The following is a 22,764-nucleotide window of genomic DNA, read 5'->3' as shown; positions in this document are numbered from 1 at the left end:
TCACTGATCCCCAACAGAAACACAAAGTAAATTACATATAGTCTATTTGATGTTCTTAAATGTCTGCTTACTTAAAAATCACTAATCAACTATTAAAAGCAATGCAAAGTGATTTCATTTATAATCATCACAACCAGTGGATAAAATGAAGCTGGATGGACCTTTGGGTGATTGTACAGCAGCAGTGACTATGGAACAACTCTGAGTGTAAATTAAACTAGATCTGTAAAAATCATTGGACAATGAGGACAAGTTTTAATAATAGGTTAATAACATTATGGTACTATACTGAAATACGATGACTGATGATAATGTGTAACATTTGTATAAACTGTATAGTTTAATATAATGCAACAAAAAAAAATCAGTCAAATGATATAACCCTTCAATGAAGGGTTCCTTATCAGAAAGTGGTAGAAACCATCTTTTTACCTGCTGTTTGTCTCGGGCCACCCTGCGGTCCAGAGCACTCTGACGCCGTCTGGCCTCCCAGTGCATAGCAGACATCCTGGTGTACAGCAGCTAGAAGAGATATTAACAAGTCATTGCTCACTATGAAAGTCTCTGAAAATATTCAAATACATTGTGGTGTGCTCGCACATTAAGTAAGGTTAATAATAATAAAATAAGTATTAAAATGTAATAAAAACTGTTAAAGATTGACTGCGAAAGAGAGTGGAGGTGCGGAGTTGGAAAGTATGGGCATTGAAGATCCTGTTACATACAACAGCCCAGCTTGGATTCCAAACTGTTTCCAGTGTAAATGAAACAACGGTCAAATGACAGATGCTGATTGATTTATGGTGCATAAAACAGATGCAGGATATAGTGTTAATGCTTCATGTCATGACAAAATTACCCTTGAAATGCTTGTAAATAGTTTTTCCATCAAAGTCAAAATTCTAATCCCAACTGGCAAATTATGTTGGGGGTTTGGGGGGCCTTGTGGGGGTCGTAACAATAAGCAACACTTCACAGTCACAGACACAGACTTGGTATTATAAGATGTTGCCTATTATATTCTTTCAAATTGAATGCCACAATGCACAGTGCCTGAAGAAGAGAACTTGAGGATCAGGGTTGTCCACTAATCAGAAGGTCTGCGGTTCGATCCCCGGTTCCTCCAGTCCTTGGGCATGATTTAGAATCCCAAACAGTCACTTGTAGCTGTGCCATCGGTATGTGTCAATGAGTCAGGTAGAAGTGCTCTCAACTACTTAACAGTCTGTGGTGTTCACGATGCTTTTGCACTCAGTAAACAAAACAACATGTATTTATTATGTCTTGTTGACAAAAGAAGCTTTGTTCTGCTTTGTGTGCTGGATCAAAATGAAGTGGAAGTCGCAGCCATCAGTACACGACACGAGAGCCAGAAAAGGTGTGTTATTAAATCATTTCATGTTCACAACTCAATAGCTAACAGGCAGCTTAATTAAGGGCAGCATGGGGCAAGACATTTGGATGGACACTTGTTCTCTGCTCTCTGTTATTCTGTATGTATTTGATCTGAAAGTAAAATTACGAAAACCAAATATTCAATTCAATTTCACATGAACTGTATCCCTTTAAATTACGTAGATGAGAAGCATTACAGTAGGATAAAACATAATGTAACAGAGTTTTTTGTCGTAGTATAGCAGAGAGATGTATGAGAAATAGTAACCAAGCAGATAAGACTCACCTGACTGATGCCCTAGAGAGCAGGCGGCTGCAGCCTTGGTGGAGGACTGGTGACAGCTGTGGTTCCCTCGCTCGTGACTCTGACCTTGTTAGGTGGAGTTTCCAGGCAACATAATGCTCTCCTGGGCTGAGAGAAACAGAGAGCTACAGTCAGGTGGATGAATCATTGCTGCACAACCTCCTGTGGCTCACTAACAATTGGTCCCAGCCCGGTGTGCATATACGTTTCCCTGTGCGATTGTGTGTTTGTCGTCTTATCTTTTCACTCATTTGACTTCCCCATTCAGTTACTCAAAAGCCTTCACCAGAATCACCAGGAGCTCAGGTTTTGTTTTAGAATATAACATATTGTCAGGATGACTATGTGTTTATTCACAAGGAAAGAATTTGCACATAGAGCTTCATCGGACATCTAAGTCATGGTTTTAAGCATCTTTGTACATGAGCTACAAGCTACATCAACCAATCAAAAAAGGTGTCTATACACAGGAACCAAAAACAAATGTACACTCAGTTACTCATACATATTCCGGGCAAACGGCCGCTTGTAGCTGTATTCTGGAGCTGAGTTGGGAAGGTAAGTTGGATATGAGGTCGCCATGTTAGTGTGATTTGTTTTTGTTTTAAAGCACCAACAAAGTCCCTCACTCGTACAGATATACTTTTGCACAATTTAGCTGCACTTTCCTCCCAATTCCCATGCTTTTCTCCTTGTCAATGCTCCCCTCAGCTCTACTTCTCTTTCTCCTATACTGGCAATTTCAAGCTGCAGTGGCAGCTTCCCCCTCCATTTAGCAATCTAACATATGATTCTAACACTGTGCTGACCGTCAAGATTTAGTTCATTCTAGATAAGACTTTTTTGTCATGGCTGTTTAAAAAAAGGGGGAAAAAGGAAAAACAACTGCGACTTCGATATTTACATGCACTAAGGATTAGGTCATTAGGATTTACATGTGAATGTTTGACTAAAAACATTACTAAAAAACAAAAAAAAACAAAAAATGAAGCTAGCCTGTTTAATAAACGTGACTTGTTTAAACACTGGACTCAAAATATGTAGTGGATCTATATTGGATAAGCTAATTTGCAGAAGTAAGCTTTGTTTAACTTGTCATCATTCCTTATCAGTCTGTGCGCTTTTCTAGTCTTGATGACAACTCAAAGCGCTTTACAGGCGATTAACACACCTTATATTTTTGCTTAACAGTTAGATTGGTCTGGGGTTGGATCGTGCATCATGGCTGCTATTGCCTCCTGCTGACAACAGAGTGTGCTGTTACCCTGGGCATTGAGACTGTAGGCCTTAATGGCTGCACTGTGTGGTTTCGGTTTTGCACTTCATCACTTCTGGATTACGACAGGAAGGAAGAGGGAGACTAAATTCCTTCAAAAAGGAGCATTAGATTCAGTCTCACTTGAAAATGTATTCTGTCTGTGACTTTCCAAACTTAACGAATACTGCTGGTGAGACACAAATGGGCTGGAGGCTTCAGTCTTGATGAACAGCGTCAAGGTAGTTTGTGAATAGAACAATTGAAATTGAATCATATATTCCTATAAATATGTACTTGTATTATTATTCTTGTTCTTAATTTCTACTGGTGTGGGAAAAAAATGATGGAATATAACTAAGTACTTTTACTCAATTACAATCAAATCTGAGGGACCACATTTCTTGACTGCTGCCATTTAATGTTACTTTATACATCTACACCAGAGATCTCATAGGTTAGATACTTTATACTCCACTATTGTTTTCTATCTATAGTAGCTAGTTCCTTTACAAATTAAGATTTTTGCATACAAAGCACATTAGAAGTGTAATCATTGTGCTCTGGACCAAAATAAATGTAACACGATAACTACAAGAACATTTGACTCAAGTGTTGCAGCCTGTCTCACAAACGAACCCACACATTGGACATGTATCAGAAGATTTTTTGATGCTGATATAGTCAGGTTCACACTGAATCTGCAGATCATCTGTCTGCTGTGTCATCCTATTATCAGGACCTGTACAGCCAACACTGGTCCTAATTTCAATGACAGGATAAAACACGCCACAAGGCGCTGTGAGGAATAATGTTGTGTGTCATCCATTTTGTTTTGTCTAACTCACTGTTATAAACATTTTCTGTGTCACACCCTTCTATTGATATCACATGTCACCGTTCTTCTCAACAAGCAGTCAGCCAGCCTGGCTCCAGTCAGCCTGTCAATATAGGTTATCACACACCTATCCTCCACTACGCACACACATTTGCATGCACCCACATCATTATCATATTGCGTACCGGGTATCTAGGTAGGAACTGCCTAGACCATTACCATGTAAATCAATACAGATGAACCATTGTGTCATAGATAGCTCACATTGACCAATGATGATCTCACAGCACTTAGAGGCCTTCTCATTCATTTGAATGGGGGAAATGTTTTGGAATGCAGCAGGAGGGTCTCCAGTTTCTCCTCAGGGACTGTACGAAAGTGCAAGACAGCCGATTTCGAGACATCACGTCCGGACAAGCATCTGGTTCTGGTTCAACTTCCGCAAATCAATACAGCCTCTCATTTAACGAGCCTGTCAATGGTCTCTGACACAACAAGAAAATTAAATTCATGATGTTACCAAAATTACGTGACAATTACTTATGAGCATCCATAAAATTACATCTCTCATGAAAATGTACCAGAGCACCAATGCAAGCACTCATGATCTCATCCATGTCAACAGAGTTCTTCCAAAGTAATTGCCCCAAAAAGCATATTTGCCTCTTTTGTTGAGCTCAGACACTTGGTCCAAAAAGCCCTAAAGCTTATTGGAAGAGGTTTATATATCATTTAATCTAAAATATTGGATAGACAATTGCGTTACAATGTTTTCAACAATATTATAAAAACAATATATGGATTATATGGATATGGATAAAATGTCTTTTGCCATTTTTCAATGTTAATGGAAGTTGTGATTATTCAGATACTGAGACATAGATTTGTGTTCTGTGAACGTTTATTTGTGCTGTTTGAGAAAGCAGTCAAAAGTTAAAATGATGGTACACATCGGTTATTAGCAAAGTGGAAAGCGGAGATACAACACAGATCATTAGTGGCATTTCATCTGTCTAATAATTCTAGAAATCTCTGTCTGTCATGTGTGGAAAGGGTACATAAGATGGGGGGGCCTTATTACTTCACTTTCTTTTAAGAATTGTATTTGTTTTTATTTATTTATATATTTTTTATATGACCCACATTTATAAGTATTGCACGAATTTGATTAATAATGTCTATTTTTGAGTGACCTCTTGCTGCTGTAATGTTACAAATTCCCGCACTGTGAACGAATGGATCTGGTCTTATCTTATCCCTTGGGTACCAGACCACCCGAAATGTCTGTGCACGGCCCTGATGTAGACATTGGTGTGGAAGAGAGGGGGCGCAGCAGCGCCACCTGCCTCCAGGGACTGATCCTCCTCCAGCAGCAGCACCCTCGGACTCTCCCTCCCTCCCTCCCGCCCGCCGGCCCCGCTTACGTCAGTAGCGGGGGTTGGTCGTGTCTTCCTCGGCGCTGCCTCTCTGTCTCTCGCAGTATTCAGTGGGACACCCGGCGGAGCAGACGTTTCTTCCCTTTGTGCTGCGGCTCTGAAGACACGTCGGGATTATTTTTACGCTAATAATTATTTTCTGGGGGATATAGTCTTGGTGTTGCGTAAACAATGTTGACTGGTGTAAGAAGCTCTTTGGCGGCGACAGGTGAGACACGTTTAAAACATGTTTAAACAGAAAGGCATGCCCAGCTCTGTTTGTTGACTTTGTTGTAGCGACACCAGAACTCTTCCGCCGCGACGAGCACAGAGAGCGACTATACTTTTGAAAATAAGATTTAACTTCCTGACTGGAATATAACTCGTTGTTTCTAACAGAAAAAAAACAATTCAACATGTCTGAAAGCCTTCGTTGTGCTTTTTATTTAACATCGGGTTCTTTCCCCCTGACCGGGCGGATTTTAAACGTGACCTGGTTCCCGACCAGTCAACGTTACTAAAGCCAGCCCAGCCATGGCTGCGTTTCTACTGTTTAGTTGTTCCTCTTCTCTGCAGCTACAGACAACACAGTCGCTGACAGTGTCTCACTGTGCAGTCAGGACAGAAGCTCCCCGGAAGTTTACAGCACTTTTCTTTGGAATGTTTAACCTCCTCTCCATGTGCAGAATTACAATTACGCCACATACAGGCGAGGATGTGAACTCATAATTTCTGCACTTACCTAAGTGTTTCACTGAAAGCGTAAAGAGTCCTCTCGGTTTACATTAATTTATGTTGTTTAGAAAAACTTGGGTTTATTAATGTCCTATAATCTTGAGGCTGTACTGAAAAGTTAGCTGGTCTACTGACAGCCCAGTGCTTTGTTTAAAAAAGAAAAGAAAGCTGACCCATGCTTACCTCCCCCTCTCTTTTTACTCTCCAGGTCCTCAGTGACTGCAGCCGATTGCCTGTCCTCTGCAACCCCCCCAGTATCAGTCTTTGAAGTGAGACCAGGAGTGTGAGCAGCTCCCCAGCCAAGAAGACTCCACCCTGTCCCTCCTGCCACCTTCAAAGCCTCTGACAATCAACTTCTCTCAGGGACAAGGACAAACAGTCACAGAGAGGAGGACCGAAGAAGACCAAGGGATAGTGGGATTTTAAGGGACTAACCATCGACGGACGGATTACTGTACTTCACAGCAACTAAACATGGGGAACCAGTTAACAGAAATCGCCCCCAACACCACATTCCTCCCCAGCTTCCAGTCGCTGCATGTGGTGGTGATTGGTTTGGACTCTGCAGGGAAAACCTCCCTCCTCTACAGGCTCAAGCTGCAGGAGTTTGTGGAGACGATCCCCACCAAGGGCTTCAACATGGAGCGGATTAAGGTACCCATGGGAAGCGCCAAAAGCCACAGCACCACCTTCCAGGTGTGGGACGTTGGCGGACAAGATAAACTGAGGCCCCTCTGGAAGTCGTACACCAGGAGGACTGAGGGGCTGGTATTCGTGGTGGATGCGGTCGAGGCTGAGCGCATGGAGGAGGCCAAAGTGGAGCTCCACAGGATTGCTCGTTCAGCGGAGAACCAGGGGGTGCCCGTACTGGTTCTGGCAAACAAACAGGACCTAGATGGAGCCATGTCAGCTTCAGAGGTGATTATTGTGACATTAGTACTTGGTTATTGTTGTGTACAGTAGGTTCCAGCTTCTTTAATCTGAGGCTTCGGGTTTAGGGCTGTTGTTCCAACAAAACATACAATCTGTTCTTGTAGATGAAAGATCATTTTGAAATTGAACAATTCATTCCATGGGAGATAACAATTTTTATTACAAGACTAAAACCATGATATAAACATCCATAATCTTGTTTGGCGATACAATAGAACCACGATACCACAGCTGTACAAAACAAATTTTTCTTCAACATGACAAAACATGTCATCAAATCCCTAAATTATATTCAGACCTAGGACAAGCCGTTTTTATTGTAAACACTACACATTAAATCTATTTTATAGTCACTGCATTAGTGACATGAACGTTTTGGTCCAATTTTGATTGAGTGACCACGCAAGCAGCTTAATAAATTTAACTACTACTTATTTAATTACCTCAAGATAATAATACCCATGAGATTTCAGAACCACGGGTACTTTCTAATCAGCAACAGGAAAATGTTTGCCTCAAAACCATAGGCTTGACTTAAGTCATATTTATATATATATATATATATATATATATATATATAGAAACCTAAACATATTCAGTTCACTTTCATGGAAGACTAAAAGGCGGAAAATATTTGGAATTCTGTCAGTCGACGAAGTCATAGGAAAAGTTTAAAATTAATAGATGTAAAATATTTAATTTTAGTCATTGGCTCAGTATTTTTTTACTTAGCTGAGAGTCAGCCGCCAGTCCTTCAAACACACATCTTATTTCTTTAATGCTACATGGTTGTGAGGGTGAATGAAAGCTAGGAGGTAACAGTCTCCTGTGTCTTGTGTTTCAGGTAGAGAAGGTGCTGGCCCTCCATGAGCTGAGCTCGTCCACACTGCACCACACGCAGGGCTGCTCGGCGCTGGACGGTCAGGGACTGCAGCCTGGCCTCGAGAAACTCTATGAAATGATCCTGAAGAGGAAGAAGATGCTGCGGCACAGCAAGAAGAAGAGATGAGGGAGGGCATGTGGACTCTAGTGATGTAGGGGATAGAGCTTACTGCCTGAGCCTCTGCTTGTCTGAGAAAATGCAGCTTCTGGGGGGTGAAACCAAGGGAAGGCTGGCAGTCCTTCAAGAGAGTTGCATTGTTTCCAGCCAATTTCACACTCTGAAGTCTGCACCCATTGTCAACACCTTCCTTCATCTGCTTGGACAGACCTGCTTCCTTTGGGATTGTTTGATGCTCTCAGGCACCCCCCCCCCCCCCCCCCCACACACACACACACACCTCCCATCCTGAAATGAGCATGGTGGAGGCATACACATCTCCAGAGGGAACGAAGGAGATAAATCCAGTGCAATATATGATGAACACTAAGCCCACCATTGAAGGATATTGTTACCACTGTGTGTATAAACTTGTAGTTCAAACAGAAGCCTGCAGGTGGTCTGAGCCTAGCTCCTGTTACTCCCACTGCGTTTCAATGTTACTGTAAATCTTCATGTTGCATGATGTTCACCTGAATAACTTGCCCGGGAATAGTAAGCAACACTTTTGTAGATCAAAAGAAGGCTTATAATTATTGTGGATTGGCAACTGCCCACTGTTCATTTAGACGTGCCGCCAGAGATATTTACAGAAGCACACTGAAGCTGCTGAATCCAGCTACACGACTTTTCCCACTTGCTTGTCGCAGTTTCGGTGTGTTTCAGGGTTGAATGGATGAAGGGTTGGTTGGTTAAGTTCAAACAAGAAATAGTTTTTACATTATGTACATATTGTTTTGTAAAATGTTAACAAACAAATAAATTATTGAGCAACTTTGGCATTCATTTGTGTAAACGTGTATCGTTGTATTAGGTGTCATATTCAGACCTAAGAGGCCAAAGAACAAGGTTTTACAATTAAATTTGGGCCAGCGTTTTGAAAAGCTGAATGGGTAAAAATTCCTTGTTTCTCAATACTTCGCTATCTGACTTATGGCTTATGCCTGAGAAGAGGGCGTTTAAAGAAAACAAGTATGCAGATAACTTTTTCCAAGTCTGGTTAGGAAAGTCGAGGTTTGATTTTGGAGATGATTCTGAGTTGCAGGACTGGACTACCTCTTTAATTTGTGCTTCAAACTTTAGTTTTGTGTTAAACAGTACTCAAGGTTTCTGGCAACAGGCTTCTCATTGATCAACCAGGGACCAATGGCCAATAAAAAAGACCCCTTTAATACGATCTAAGTTTCTAGCAAATCAATCCTTCACAATAATACACTGTTCAACATCACTATAGCAAACATGCAATGATCTGCTAGTGAAAATAGGCCACAACAAAAACACAATGTCCTCCTGTATGAGGAACTGTTTGAGGACCATCGACGGGTGCTGATCATCACAGTATAACACAAAGTAATTTAAACTTCAGGGATATCGATCTGTCCATTTAGGAAGCACAAGCTATTGTGAATCTATTTCAACTGCTGTGGTGCAAATGAAAGTGACTACAGGTGTAATGGAGGAGCAAAATCAAGACAACCCCCAAAAGGGAATGGTTTTGCATGTGGTTGCCACAGACAGTTGTTCTCTACTTAAATTTCCTGATAAATTCTTCTATAGTTTTGTGTTCTGCTAGTGTCCTTTTCCCTACTGGTAGCATGAGGCGGTACTTGCACCCCAATCAAGCTGCACAGTTGTTCTGGGTTTGTACCCTCATTGTTGAATGCACTTATTGTAAGTCTCTTTGGATAAAAGCTTCAGCTTAATGGAGTGTAATGTAAAAGTCAAAATGTCAAGAAAGAGGTACTTGAGTGTATATCAAACTAACACGAGTGCATATGACTGCCTCTACAAAATGCCGAGAGCAGATGAATTGTGGAAATTGTTTCCTCGCAATCAGGTTTAGTAACAAGGAGAATGACATGGAGGACATGGTTTTCAGGATGAGAAACTATACACACTTAGACGAGGTGCACCACAAACTAAAATACCTGCTAATGGACAAATGCAGAGGATATATATATATATAAATTTGACTTTATTCTCAAAATGTTGTAGAATCTTAATCATTTTTATGCCTGATCCAAATTAAGCATTAAGAAATGCTTAATTTTGGTAAATATCTCATTACGAAAAAAAAGGATTATTGTATTATCGTGGGACATGCATTAATTATTGAGGTGTTGCCCTCATTTAGTTGACCTCATGAATTTAATACTTAAAGATGCATACCAGTGAAGTGACTGAAACTCTTAAGATTGTGCAGGTGTGTTGACCTTGTGTATCTGTATTCGTTGTCCTATGTGGATCAAACAGGTGTCATGTCAGTGTCCTCAGGCCAGATTTTCATCATTAGATTCTCCCACACACCTCCCTACTATTATTACCCATCTAACCTTCTGTGCCTCACCTTCTTTACTCTGCCATATAACATATCAAGTGTTCAGACTCATATTACTGAACTGTTTCAGGTGGTTTTGCCCTGCAGAGTTCATTCAGCAGGAGATACAGATCAGCTTCAATGACGTCAGGAGCACTTCTCCTTTGTGTTGCTGATAGCAGGGAAATATACATTTGTTGAAGTCATTGGAGACACCAGATTTATTCCTATTTAAGGTGTTTATTTTATCTACTTTGATGCTGAAGTTAAGTGAACAACTCACAATATCTTAATTAATGTGAAAATTTACATCAAGACCATTGAAATAGCCTTAAAAAATGTAAATAATATATCAATTCCTGACTTTTTCTATTAACCTGTTCTATATAATGTCGATCAGCAAATATTCCTTACTATAAGTGACAGTGAATACATGTGACAAAATGTGTTTCTATTTATATATTTTAGCTTGTTCCAAGAAGTGCACTATTTCTAGCTATTTGAGTACAGTTTGCTTAAGAATTGTTTTTTGGGTGAATTTACTGAACCCTTTTAAAGAATTAAGCCTTATTTCTTTTGACAAAAAATCTTTTGGGTCTGAATATAATGAAATAAAGATAACAGGAAACTAGAGGCAAGTCTGATATTCATCAAAGGTTTTTTTAGTTTTTTCCTTTTTTCTGTTGGTTTCTTCTCTAAATCAGGCCTGTACTGTACATATTGCTGCACATGGAATGAAGTTACCATGTAAAATAAATAAATTTTTCTTATGCATAACTTGGGTTGTCTCCGTGTTTGTGCCATATTAGGCCAACATTACAGTTAGCTCTCACCTCACTCCATAACAGAATTGTGAAAGTAGCTTGTTGGGTACCCAGACAGAAACAGCGTTAACTTTTTCAAAAATAAATTTTCCATGCGATTCATCCAGTTGTTTCAAACTGTAATAAGGCTGAGATTGGCCTTCTATATCACCGTCCTCACAATTGGCTATTATGCACTACACTGCAGTTGTGAATATATGTTCAGAGAATTTATTGTCTGTCTTAACTTACAGCGGGTCCTTTGTTTTGAAGATGTTTTTACCCTCCCCACATCTACCCGTCTATAAGTCACTGTTCAAACCCTCCCGTGCCCAGTTACTGCTACTGGCCAGTCAATCCAATTATCCTGATTGGAGCCGCCCTCCTACAGTTATTCAGCTGTTGAAGCAATAAGTAAGAAGCAGGATTAGGGAATCAGCAATATGGGCAGGAAACCCCACCACAAGATGAGTCTTAAGACCACGAGAGCCTTCTCATCCTGTTCTGCCATTAAATCTTCCTCTTTCTTTCTGTTGTGGTGTGTTCATCAGTCTGTTGGTCATTTTTCTTTCCTCTTGGTCCTCTCTCTTTCATCTTGGCACTTGGCACCTAACTGTCTCTTTCCTCCCCGCTGCTGTCCATGAAGCAGCTGTTCTCACCTATGGCCTTTCATCTATCTACCTTTAACTTTTTATTTCAAACTGAGGAGTCTCGCTCTGTGGTCATCTGCTTGTCTCACGTTTATTTACCAGGCTGTCTCTCACCTCTGTTTTATCCACACTAATTAGTTTCTCTTTCAAACCAATGCTTTGAAAATCAGAACAATCTTCTTCCAGACGAGCTTATAGCTCTGTATTAGAAATAATCTCTGTCCGTGCTACCACACCTGAAAACATATATCACATGACCATACTTGTTCAATGGCCATGTGTGTGCTGGTGTAAAATTTCGCTTCATTTTTATTTGTACTAAAAGAACAACTTCTATCCTCAACTCCAACACACAGGTCAAAGCTTGGGCGGCTGTGGATAAGGAGGTAAAAAGCGAAGCAAGATCACGTGATTTTGTTTGCAGTGCCCCGACATCATAATAAGCTATTATCACCGTCTAAAAAACTAGTCTCACAGCCACAACTTGAACACAATCTCATTTTATACAGTGAATGATTTGATAAACCTCTACCACGTGGTCTGTCGTCTCCTCTATGGTCAATATTTAAATGAATTTTATCGTTATGCCCTTTTTCACTTCTTGTACTGCTTGACCCTCTGAATATCCTCCTCAGCCAAAATACTCAGAAGTGCCTGGACTTTGTTGTCGGCACATCTGTCATAGGTTTTCTTCTGTGAGTCCATAATGTTGATACATGAGAACAGATTATATTCAGAGTACTCAAACAAACGCTTTATAAATGATTACCCCCCACCCCTCCTCGTCCAGGGCCTGTTTTGGGGGTAGAACTTTATTTAGACCTTGGTCCCTGCAGTGGAAATGCAAGGAGTTCCTGAAACGGTCTTAGTTCAGAGCGAAGGTTTGGGGGATTGAAACGTGGCTTAATTGTGATTATTGTATCCCCCTCTTATTTACACAGAGACATAAATTGACTTTCTGCCTTCAGTTTCCTCGTCTCTTTGGCTACCTGCAGGCTATGTGGCCCTCCTCAGACCTGCACACTAATTGTAATCTTTGTGTTTTTTGATGGGTATCTACATGTCTGCCAGTCAGGCCTCCATGGCTGAGCGGAGATGCGACATGCCTTCTACAATAGAACGGAGTTCCCTTCGATCATGTTGTTATCCAGGCCGTTCTCATCCAGATTTCCTGGAAATACTATTAAAAATAATGCACTAGAACTCGTATGAATTCCAAGTAATCGTGAGTCAGGAGGCTGGGGACACGTGACCTATGCGCTGTTCTCTCTTTGTGAAAACAAAAAACATGGCAGACATTCATTTTATTCTTACAGGAAATTTAAATGTGTTTGAAGCAGAAAATGTTATTTTTATTTTCATTATCTTCTTTCAGATAGCGTGTATGATCTTTTTGTCAGTTAGTTTTCCTTTATCGGATTTCTTTTGTTGTTATGGTTGTTGCTATGGACGCTTCCCTCGCTGCCACCATAGGCCGACACCAGAGAGTTTAAAACTCCCAAACTGGGACCATTGATGCGCACGCTGTTGACAGGCATTTTGTGAAGGAATGAGTGAGCATCCTGGAGCTCTTTGGAAAACTTCTCCTTTAGCATTACAGCTAACCGCTAGCATGTGCGTGTTGATCTGTTGAGCCTCAAGGCCATTGGATAGCAACAGGCATCAAAATGAGTGATTGACAGGCTTGCCAGCCAACTAGTATCACACTGACAGATCCTGTAAGAGAGACATGCAAGCTCACAGGCTAGCAATAGCTGTCACCACTGAGCATCACGTGGTGTTTATTTTACGTTATTTTTCATAGGGTTACGTAACTAAAAGAATGCCAGAACCTGCAAACCCTCCATGTAAGCACTGCAATTATATGTAATGCTATATGTAATTGTTATTTTGATCTGATTGAAACCGGGGAAATTAGGTAGTGAAAGTGGAAAACATCTCAGTGTTTTATAGATATCGAGATCAGGAAACTGAGTGTTGCTCCCTCTGTAACTCATCACAATCACAGTCTGCTGAGTTACATATTCTCAGGGTTAGAACTGCTGTGAATTAGATGCATTTTGTAGGAGAATTGCTAACAACAAGGGTTTCTGATGTAATATGGCAAAATGTGCTCTCTCATTTCATCATTAACTGCAGGTTATTTTACAGTCTGCCTTCACATTGTGTGGAAAATGTTCTTAGAAAACACGAACAGAATGTATCCCTCTTTGTTTGATATCCTCTACACTGATTTGGGAGGATTATGGGGATTTGTTGGTTATTATCTCTGTTTGACCAGATGACTAATCATCAAAGAAATTATTAACAAACATAAATCTTCGCATTGTCCTTTTCTAATAAGGGACCACTTATAAAGGCTTTATAAGCAATGTTGAATGTATATTCTTTGCTTATGCCATTTGCAAAGCTACTTTCAGACATGAAATCCAGGAGAAGTTGTTGAGTGACCACAGCAGGGGATCCCCTGCTGGATTCACCATGAGTGGCTGTTGGGGTTGATGATGCTTCTAACACGTGACAGACGCAAAAATGAAAAAACAAAACAAATATGTCCCGGTGAAAGAGTGTTGTAAAACAAGTAGAAAGACACCAACAAAGATGTCAAGAGAGTTTGTGGTGATAAGAGCTGACAAGAGTGTTGTGGTCTCGTAAACATGATCATGTGATCTACACAAAAGAGTTAATATGACACTTCCTGCCTTTGCCGGCTGCTCCTCCTCTCACTTGAATAATGCTGAGGATCTGTTGTACACACGTCTATGCAGAGAACCTCCTGCTGAATGTGTGAAAGGCATACTGCGGGTAAACTCCATATCCATTTCTTCCGGATTTTACCCACACCCCTGTACAATACACACCCCTGCCCAACTTCAATAAAATGACTAAACTGTTCCATCCTTCAACAATAAAAGCATAACAATAACAATACATGACTATTATTTGGAGTGTAGTGCAAGGTCGACTTGTTTTAAGCGGTGAAAAAAGTATTATTTCAGGGAAGGGTCTAATTGTTATGTGCAGGTATGTCAAGGATTTCAGCTATGTGCTGCTCTGACACACTTCCAGATACTAATCAAACCACATTCCAGCTGTGAGGCATCTTGTTTATCTTACAAGGCCATTCAGATACTGTTTGGCCACCTCGGCTGCTCTTTCTAGTATCGCTGTAATGTTAAACATGAACCATTCTTTTAGCTCTAGTTTATTCTAAAAGGTTGGATTATATGACTGCTTCCTTCTCACTCTCCCTAAAACAGTAGCATTTCATTCTCATTTAAAGTTTTCTTAACATGTTGATTTCTAGTGCCTTGTGTGAGTCGATCTTTAAAAACACAGGATCCTACATTTTCCACAATGCAGTCAATACAACCTTTTCTTTTCATTTCGGTTTTCGTATGATTAAATAAATAAGACTTCACATTTAAACAATGAGATTTAGAAGTGTTGGTATGTGGATCCTGTTACATTTTAACAATGCCAGGTAGCTGGTTCCCCCTTTTTCAAGTCTTTTTCCTAAGCTAAACTAACAGATAGTAGCCTTATAATAATAGGTGAAAGGGCTATAAGGTTGGGTAGCCTATTGTTTGGACGTTACATCTATACTTTTGAAATGGTACTGGTGCCTAAACAGTGCCAGAACCGATACTTGTATTTTTTCGAAAATACAAGTACAGTAGACAGCTCAGGAAAACCACACTAAAGCCACCACCAACACAGCTGTTGCTCTCGGGAACCTGTCGAAGCCTTTCATGCTAAATGCCATGATTTCCTCTTTCACTTTTCTCCAGAGGCCTCACACACATTTCTGACTCTTGATTATTTATTACACACAGGAAACTGGAGGATAGAGTGATCCAGTATTACAAACATGTTGCCTATACTTTGACAAAACTATTTGTCAGTAAACAACACCCCTCTTTATTACATTCAAATGGGCCTGAGTCACAGCATACATACCTGCAAATCCAGCTGTATCAGGTTAGTCAGGTACAGTAAGCTGTTATGATAACTCAGCTCCCTGTAGCTCATCTCATTCTCTATTGTCTTTTACTCTACCCAGCTTCAAACAGTTGATACGTCACAGAAAGCACAGGAGCTGGACTGACGTCAAAGGGTTGTTCCAGTGTCCCACCCACCTATCAGCTTAATGCAGGTGATAGAAACAGGCTATTGTAGGTATACAGTGACATCCCTCCAGGCATGAGAGTAGAACGAACAGTGCAGATCAGCGTGTTTTTAGTTTCAGGATGGATTCAGGTTGGGCTGGCTGACCTGTTGTGTAGACATTAAATATTTTTGGTCAAGAAAGAAATTCACATGTTACTTGGAGCTCAATCACTATATCAGTTAATTCACAAAAAACATAATATGAACTTAGGAAGTGCTTGTATGTGTCACATGTGATCACAACATTTGTCGTCTTCGCAGAAAAAACAAACAAACATAATGTCATTCAAATATGTGAATTAATAACACGAAGAAGCGAAACTGCCTGTTTCTGCGCCAGTACTGTGTTCCCCTTTTTTATTTGGTGCTAGGATAAACTATCGCTGTATTTTTGCGAGATTACAAGGAGCATGTATTTATACATGACTTATTCTCCAAACACACATTCGGGAATTGTAGGTCTTGGATTTGATGTGACTTGTTGCCAAGCAGACCTGCAGATTTTTAATCTTATTTAGTACTTTTTAATCTCGTCTTGACCTCCACCGGAACATGAACTGCTCACTCCTTGTGCTTTATCGTTTGCAGCTCCTGGATTGCTGCTGTGGCTAAATTGAAGATCATGATGGTGGATTATGGTAATGGATCGTCACCGTGATGGTTTTTCCCCCTCTGTTATAGGGGAAATGTTTTTTTTTTCTTACTTTTGTTGAGGACTGAGACAAACTATGATTTGTGAATATGGGCTATGTAAATAAAAAAAAAATTGAAATATCAGACAGCAGAAGTATTAAGCTGGTTGTGCTTTGATACCATTTCATCATCTCCCCTGCTTGAAGGCATCACCTTTATCTTCACATACCCAGTCAGTTGCTGAGTATAACTATAAGGTTGGAAGTATTTGTCAATAGATAACTGTTCCTGATGACAACTGACCTGGACCTGCTTTGCAATTCCTCATTATTATATTTAAGAATATTAATTAACTCTTTTATGTCTAGTTATTTCTTTTTCAGTTTTTCAAGTTTGTTAAATAAAAAATGACAATGCATATATTTAAAGAAAGTCTTGCTGTATTAACATCTTGTCGGCAAAATATATAACTTAACCACAGATGTGCAAATGTTTAAATACAACATTTCATGCAGAGGATGAAATCTCGTATTTAAAGCTAAGAGTAGGATGAGCCAGGAGAGAAGCACTTGAACAACACAGTGCAGTGACCAGGATTTGAACCTATGTGAGGACTCCTCCATTGATTTCATGTCTAAAATCAAAGTAGAGTCTCCCATGCATATCAAGTAGGATACTCCTAGAGCAGTAAGTCTTTCCCCCTTGTGTCAGACTTTTTCCTAATGAAACATTAAATCATTCACCACGTTCAGACACATTCTCTTTTAGAATTATTCAAATCTTATTTGTAGTCACTTGCTGAATTCAATCTTCTTCATGATAAATCTTTATGCTGTTATGTTTATATATTTATATATATTTTTTTCTTAATTGACAGAGTTTATAGTAAAGAGTGTGAATTACGTTGTTGGTACCTCTTTCACACCAAAATTAGCGGGTAAATGCAAGTTCTTTTAATGCTGCTAGACCTACTAAAAACAATTGCCACTGGTTTTCATTCCCCCCGGTGAATCATGTCGATGACCAATGTGCTCCAAAAACTCAGTCACTCTTACTTCGCAGTCTTGCCAAAATAGAGCATTCATCTGGGTGTCTCATTTCCAGGACTGCCATTAAAACTGTGCAAAGTGTAATTTGACCCAGGAATGATTACTCCCCATTGCAGACAAAAGCCAAATGTTACTGGGTGTAACTGGTTTTTTTGACCACTAGAAAAGGATCCTCACAGATCGACGCAGGCTACATGTCCAATTCTTCTTACTACGGAGTTCATTTACTGCAGCCTTATTTTTTACGGAAAACAGTGTGTTCGTGTTCGCCTGCAGCAGCAGCCTCTTCATCGCAGTCTCCTCTTCTCTCTTTTCCTTCCGTTTGTTTTGGTGTGAAAGGTTGTTTGTTCTTTAAAGGCTGCAGAACTATGGCTCCTTGCCTCTGATCTGTACTAACCACCCCCACATCTACAGCGAATAAATATCACGCACATACACTCATACCTGAAGCCAGTTTGAAGGAACAGTCTGGAAATTCTTGTACCACATGTGCAAACCACAAACCTGAATAATCCTATTGAAAGTACACATTATAAAAGTTACCGTTTAGGTTAGATTTAGTTTGGCAAACAGTAATTATAGATCAGGTTACTAGTCTAAGTCAAGGTATTGTTCTCCAAGTTCATGTATACAAGACTCTCTGTGTGTGGTTGCGTGTGTGTGTGTGTGTGAGAGAGAGAGAGAGCTCTCAGATAGGATGACTCAGCTTATCCCCTCTCTCTCTCGCTCTCTTTTGTGTAAGAGACAGATAGACAAAGAGAGGAGAAGAGTGTGTCTCCAGTGTTTAGACACACACTTAACAAAATTAACAACTTGAGCCAGATATGCCTTTCAAATTACTTCTCACAGATCACAAAAGATTATTCAGTAAAATTTATTTTACTTTATACTTATATAGTTGATAGCAGAATAATATCAGTTATGCTGGACGTTTGTGCTTCAAAGCGGCAGAGAGAAATTTGTGGTGTGGATGCACAGCTCTACTTTTTCAGCTCATTGGAGGAGATCTGGTGGACTCTCCATCACCCGGCCCCCTCCCCTCTCTTTGCCCTCTGGGGGAGAGGACACAGGCATGCAATGTTTACCCAACAGTGGAGAGGAGTACCAGGATATGGAGGACTGTTGGTTGATCAAAAAATCTTTGTCGGTATACATTTTTCTGCTCCTCTCTTCCTAAAGGTGTTACGGAATGGTACAGTCTTGGATCTAGATTGGGATAAAGGACAAAATAGAAAAAATCTTGACAGATTTCTGTTTGACTCTGGGGACTGACAGGGTCCCTGTGGGTGCAGTGAGGGGATCAGACAAATTTAAACGGGTAAAGCAATTAAGCATTTTATGTCATTAAATATTAAGTTAATATGAAACTCAGCAGTGATTACGTGCAGAAAAAGCACTAGTTTGTCTATATCACATGTCTTTAGTTTCATCACAGGTCAGACAGAAAAACTGGACATTTCTTGCAGTGTCCTTCAGGGTTATGTCGGTATCTTGTTCCATATCACTAATCTGCTCTGTTTACTTTGTCAGGTTCTAGCAACTCTATTGTAGCAAACTGAATGGCACTCAGAGGCCCCGTGCACATCTGGTATAAAAGGTAGAGGTCACCCAAAAAGGAGAGGGAGAGCAAGATCACTTGCGCATCATAAGGTATCAGATACTATCATTTATTGATGATAGCAGCAACAGTTCATATATTAATTAAGTAATAGTAGGTATTATTGATCAAACTGCTACTACTACTACTAGTAATAATAATAATAATAATAATAATAATTATTGTTACCCTGCAGCTCTGGAGTGGGAGATAAGTCCCTAATATCTTCAGTTTTATTGGATTTGGCTACTATCTAGCTGCTAAACTGTTTACCCCTGAAACTCTAGCAGTGTTTTGCGGACTCTAACACTTCACCCACCCATCCATTGGCATAGGGTGAGTGGATAATGAATGAATTATCATTTCCCTGGTGAACTATTCTTTTAACTCCTCAGACACAGACGCAAAAACCAGTGAACAGGGAGTGTGCAGGACTGCCTCTTCCAGCAAATGGTAAAGTTAAACTAGACTCATCTCTGTTTACCAGCTGTCTGGAAAAAGATGTTCAGAGTCAAATAAGCACGCACACACACACACACGCACACACACACACACACACACGCACACACAGAGTCTGTATTTCTCATGTGGAAAACAGATGTTGAGTCCTCTATGATGTAATGACGTGTGTTTTTGTGTGTACTTGATTATTCTGACAGACAGACTGATGATTTTGTGTTCTGCTGTTAGCCCTGTGGCAGTGTTTGCACTTGTACATGAGGAACAGTTTGAGAAACAAACTATATGAAGAGAAGATATGTCTGATTATTTGCAATGGGAGATATATTTTTTTGTTGTTGTTGTTTTTTTCCATTATTGCTTCTGTCTCTATGTTAGAAGCATCGTCAACCCCCCACTCAGAATCATCTGCTCACACATTGAATTCTGCTGGATTTCTACATAATTTATACTTTGAGGTCAGGCGGAGAAAGTTTGCAAAGACATGTGGAGAGTCTCTCTCAGACATTTGCGTCCACACATGCACCTCCTCTGGAGAAAAAACAGACGCTATGCACGAAGGAACTGCACGTTTGAAAGCAGCTTTACAAATAAAATGTATTTATACAGAGGTTCTGTGTTGTTGTTTCTGTATAACTTTGCACTTCCTTTCCTTTATACACTCCTGTGGAAATGGAAATGTGTGTCTGGTTTTGCATATAAGTGTGTGTGTGTGTGTGTGTGTGTGTGTGTGTGTGTGTGTATTCATCTGCTAGTCAGATCAAGTGGTAAATATGTCAGTGACAGTCTAGACTGCTTGGACAATCGAGGCTCATTATCCACTCTACTGATGCAGAAACCAGACCAATGCTGAGCCAACAGGAAAAAGCCATCCACCTCCTTCAGACACATTACATTTTAGCATGAGTGACTCTTCTTTACCTCTCACTTTAACATGCCACATACCCAGGGGTTAATTTGTGCCGGATCCTACCGGAACAGGATCCGGCACCTCTTGGTTTTGGCCTGACCGTGTTCCGGGACTTATTTGGGCTGATCCGGTACCTCTCGTATAGAAACAAAATATTAATACAGAGCTGCCAACTCTCACGCTTTCGGCGTGTGACACACATCCAATTTCTCACACCCAAAAAAAATGTGATTTCTTACAAGTGGCCGTGTGGGCCGGCGCCGCCACGCCCCCCTCCCCCCCTGACAAGAGGTTCGCTACATTGTCCAGGGCGGGGGACGTTTCGTAATAAATCTCTCATTTGATTTTTGTGTTTGCAACTTGTGTTTCTGCTTGCGCGGCTATATTTTGGTCACCCCCGACAAAATCTCACTCCAAAGTTTTTTGAAAAGTTGGCAGCTCTGTTAATATTAAAAAAATGTTAAAAATAAAACAATAATATTCATATAATAATTTACAGAACAAATCCCATGAATTTCATGTTGTTTATTAAGATAAAACGACGTCATTTGAAAGACTCGGAGATCTGTTGTTGATGCACCCCACTTCGCAGACAAAAACTTTTGAAATTTTCCGCATCTGGGGAGCAAGCAGCAGAGAGGAACAAAGAGTTACCTGTTCATTGAAAACATGTCAAAAAGACAGTTGAATTTACTGTCCTTTTTCAAAAAGAAGGAAGAGTTGCATGACGCTTCGAAACGAGTCAGAAAAGCCTCGACAAGCGGCGACAAGGGCAGTTGCAGCGGTCATGTTGACGAGCAAAACCGGCTGCAGCAGGAGACTAGCTCCGCAACCGCTAGCCAGCTTCACGGACAGCTAGCCAAGCCAGGGCAGGAGGCCGGTACCGCGGCAGCAGCAGGTCAGGTTGCCCGCCAGCCGGAGCGGGAGCTAGCTACAGCGCCAGCAGACACACGCAGTAAAACCCGAAACAGGGAGGAGGAGGAGAATCCGGACATGGTCGTGATGTGGGGTGTTTTGGACAACTAAATATGGTGAGCATACTCTCTATTAATAGGCCGCCGTGCCAATCTTTAAATAATAATAATGGAAGATTTATGTGATTTATTGTAAGCTTTGAACTTTTATTTTTTATGTTTTACAAGTTAGATCTATGTTGAGAAATGAATTGCTGACTGTAAGTCCCACCTGTGTTGATGTGGGCATTTGCCTGTGCTGTGCAGTATTGCCTAAAATAATTGTAAATTATTGTCATAAAATGTATACCATGGATATTATTTGAAATTAAGGCTTGTAAGTCCCACAGCATTGTCAGTGGGCATTTGCATGTTTTTTTTAGCACCGTTTTCTGTATGCGTTCCGGGACCTGTGCCCGTCTCGTCATCCCTGCGCTGTCATATGTACTTTGCGTTCCGGCACCTTGTGATTTACAAATTAAGCACTGCACATACCCAAATAGTGGAAGAGGTAGTGAGCAGCTACAGCCCTTAATTCAATGTCATAATAAACCGAACATTCTTAATAACCAACATGTTTATTTTGTATACAAACAAGCAACTCATTATGAAGCATATGAAGCAGAAATAACAAAAAAATAGAATCAGTCGATGGTAGATGTAATGCAAAACGTGTTTACTTAGTAAAGCTAATAGCTGAATGATTAGGGCATACTCTACATGAGTATGTATTTACTCTCCCACCCACATCTTTCTCTCTTTATACTCCCTCTTTGCCACCCACCTTCTCTTTTCTCCATTTTCTCTGCTCACCCCAACCGGTCGAGGCAGATGGCCGGCCACACTGAGTCTGGTTCTGCCATAGGTTTCTCCCAGTTAATGAGGGAGTTTTTTCTCTCCACAGTCGCCAAACCCCTTGCTTTTTGTGGGAACTGTTGGGTTTTCTCTACAAACGTAAGGTCTCCACCTTATTATGTTATGTGTGGCTGTTAAATTAAACTTAACAGAATATCTTTTATTACAATTGATTCTTAATTTTGCCATGGACTTTTGTGTGAAGCCCGTTGTTACCTCGTTTAGATAAGTGCTGTACAAATAAAGATATTATTATTAATGTTACTATTATTATTATTGGCTTGCTAGTTAGCGTTAGTGTACAATTGATTTAACACAATAACTGATAGTATTTCTGATACTATTTAGTACATACACTCCTGATAACAATCTTAAGACCAGTTAAAAAATTGCATGAATTTGCATTTTGCACTGTTGAATCTTAGGAAGGTTCTAAGTAGAGTTTCAAAATGCA

General features: G+C 40.3%; 1 protein-coding gene and 1 long non-coding RNA gene across 2 annotated transcripts; one reads left to right on the top strand and one right to left on the bottom strand.

Annotated features, from left to right (window-relative positions):
- Positions 1-379: 379 nt before the first annotated feature.
- LOC128458267 (uncharacterized) lies at positions 380-6,686 on the bottom strand. The gene is made up of 3 exons (XR_008342007.1): positions 6,126-6,686; positions 1,682-1,807; positions 380-522 (listed from the first exon to the last, which is right to left on the bottom strand). It is a non-coding gene; the product is annotated as an uncharacterized LOC128458267 (long non-coding RNA).
- On the top strand, positions 5,257-8,689 carry LOC128458266 (ADP-ribosylation factor-like protein 4D). Its single transcript, XM_053443045.1, has 3 exons — positions 5,257-5,436; positions 6,151-6,860; positions 7,720-8,689. The coding sequence occupies exons 2-3, from the start codon at positions 6,417-6,419 to the stop codon at positions 7,882-7,884; spliced, it is 609 nt and encodes a 202-aa protein (XP_053299020.1). The 5' UTR covers positions 5,257-5,436; positions 6,151-6,416; the 3' UTR covers positions 7,885-8,689.
- The last annotated feature ends 14,075 nt before the right edge of the window (positions 8,690-22,764 follow it).

Source organism: Pleuronectes platessa, chromosome 16, assembly GCF_947347685.1.
Source record: "Pleuronectes platessa chromosome 16, fPlePla1.1, whole genome shotgun sequence".
In the NCBI taxonomy this organism is placed as follows: domain Eukaryota; kingdom Metazoa; phylum Chordata; class Actinopteri; order Pleuronectiformes; family Pleuronectidae; genus Pleuronectes; species Pleuronectes platessa.
This window is presented reverse-complemented; position numbering and strand designations above follow the sequence as displayed.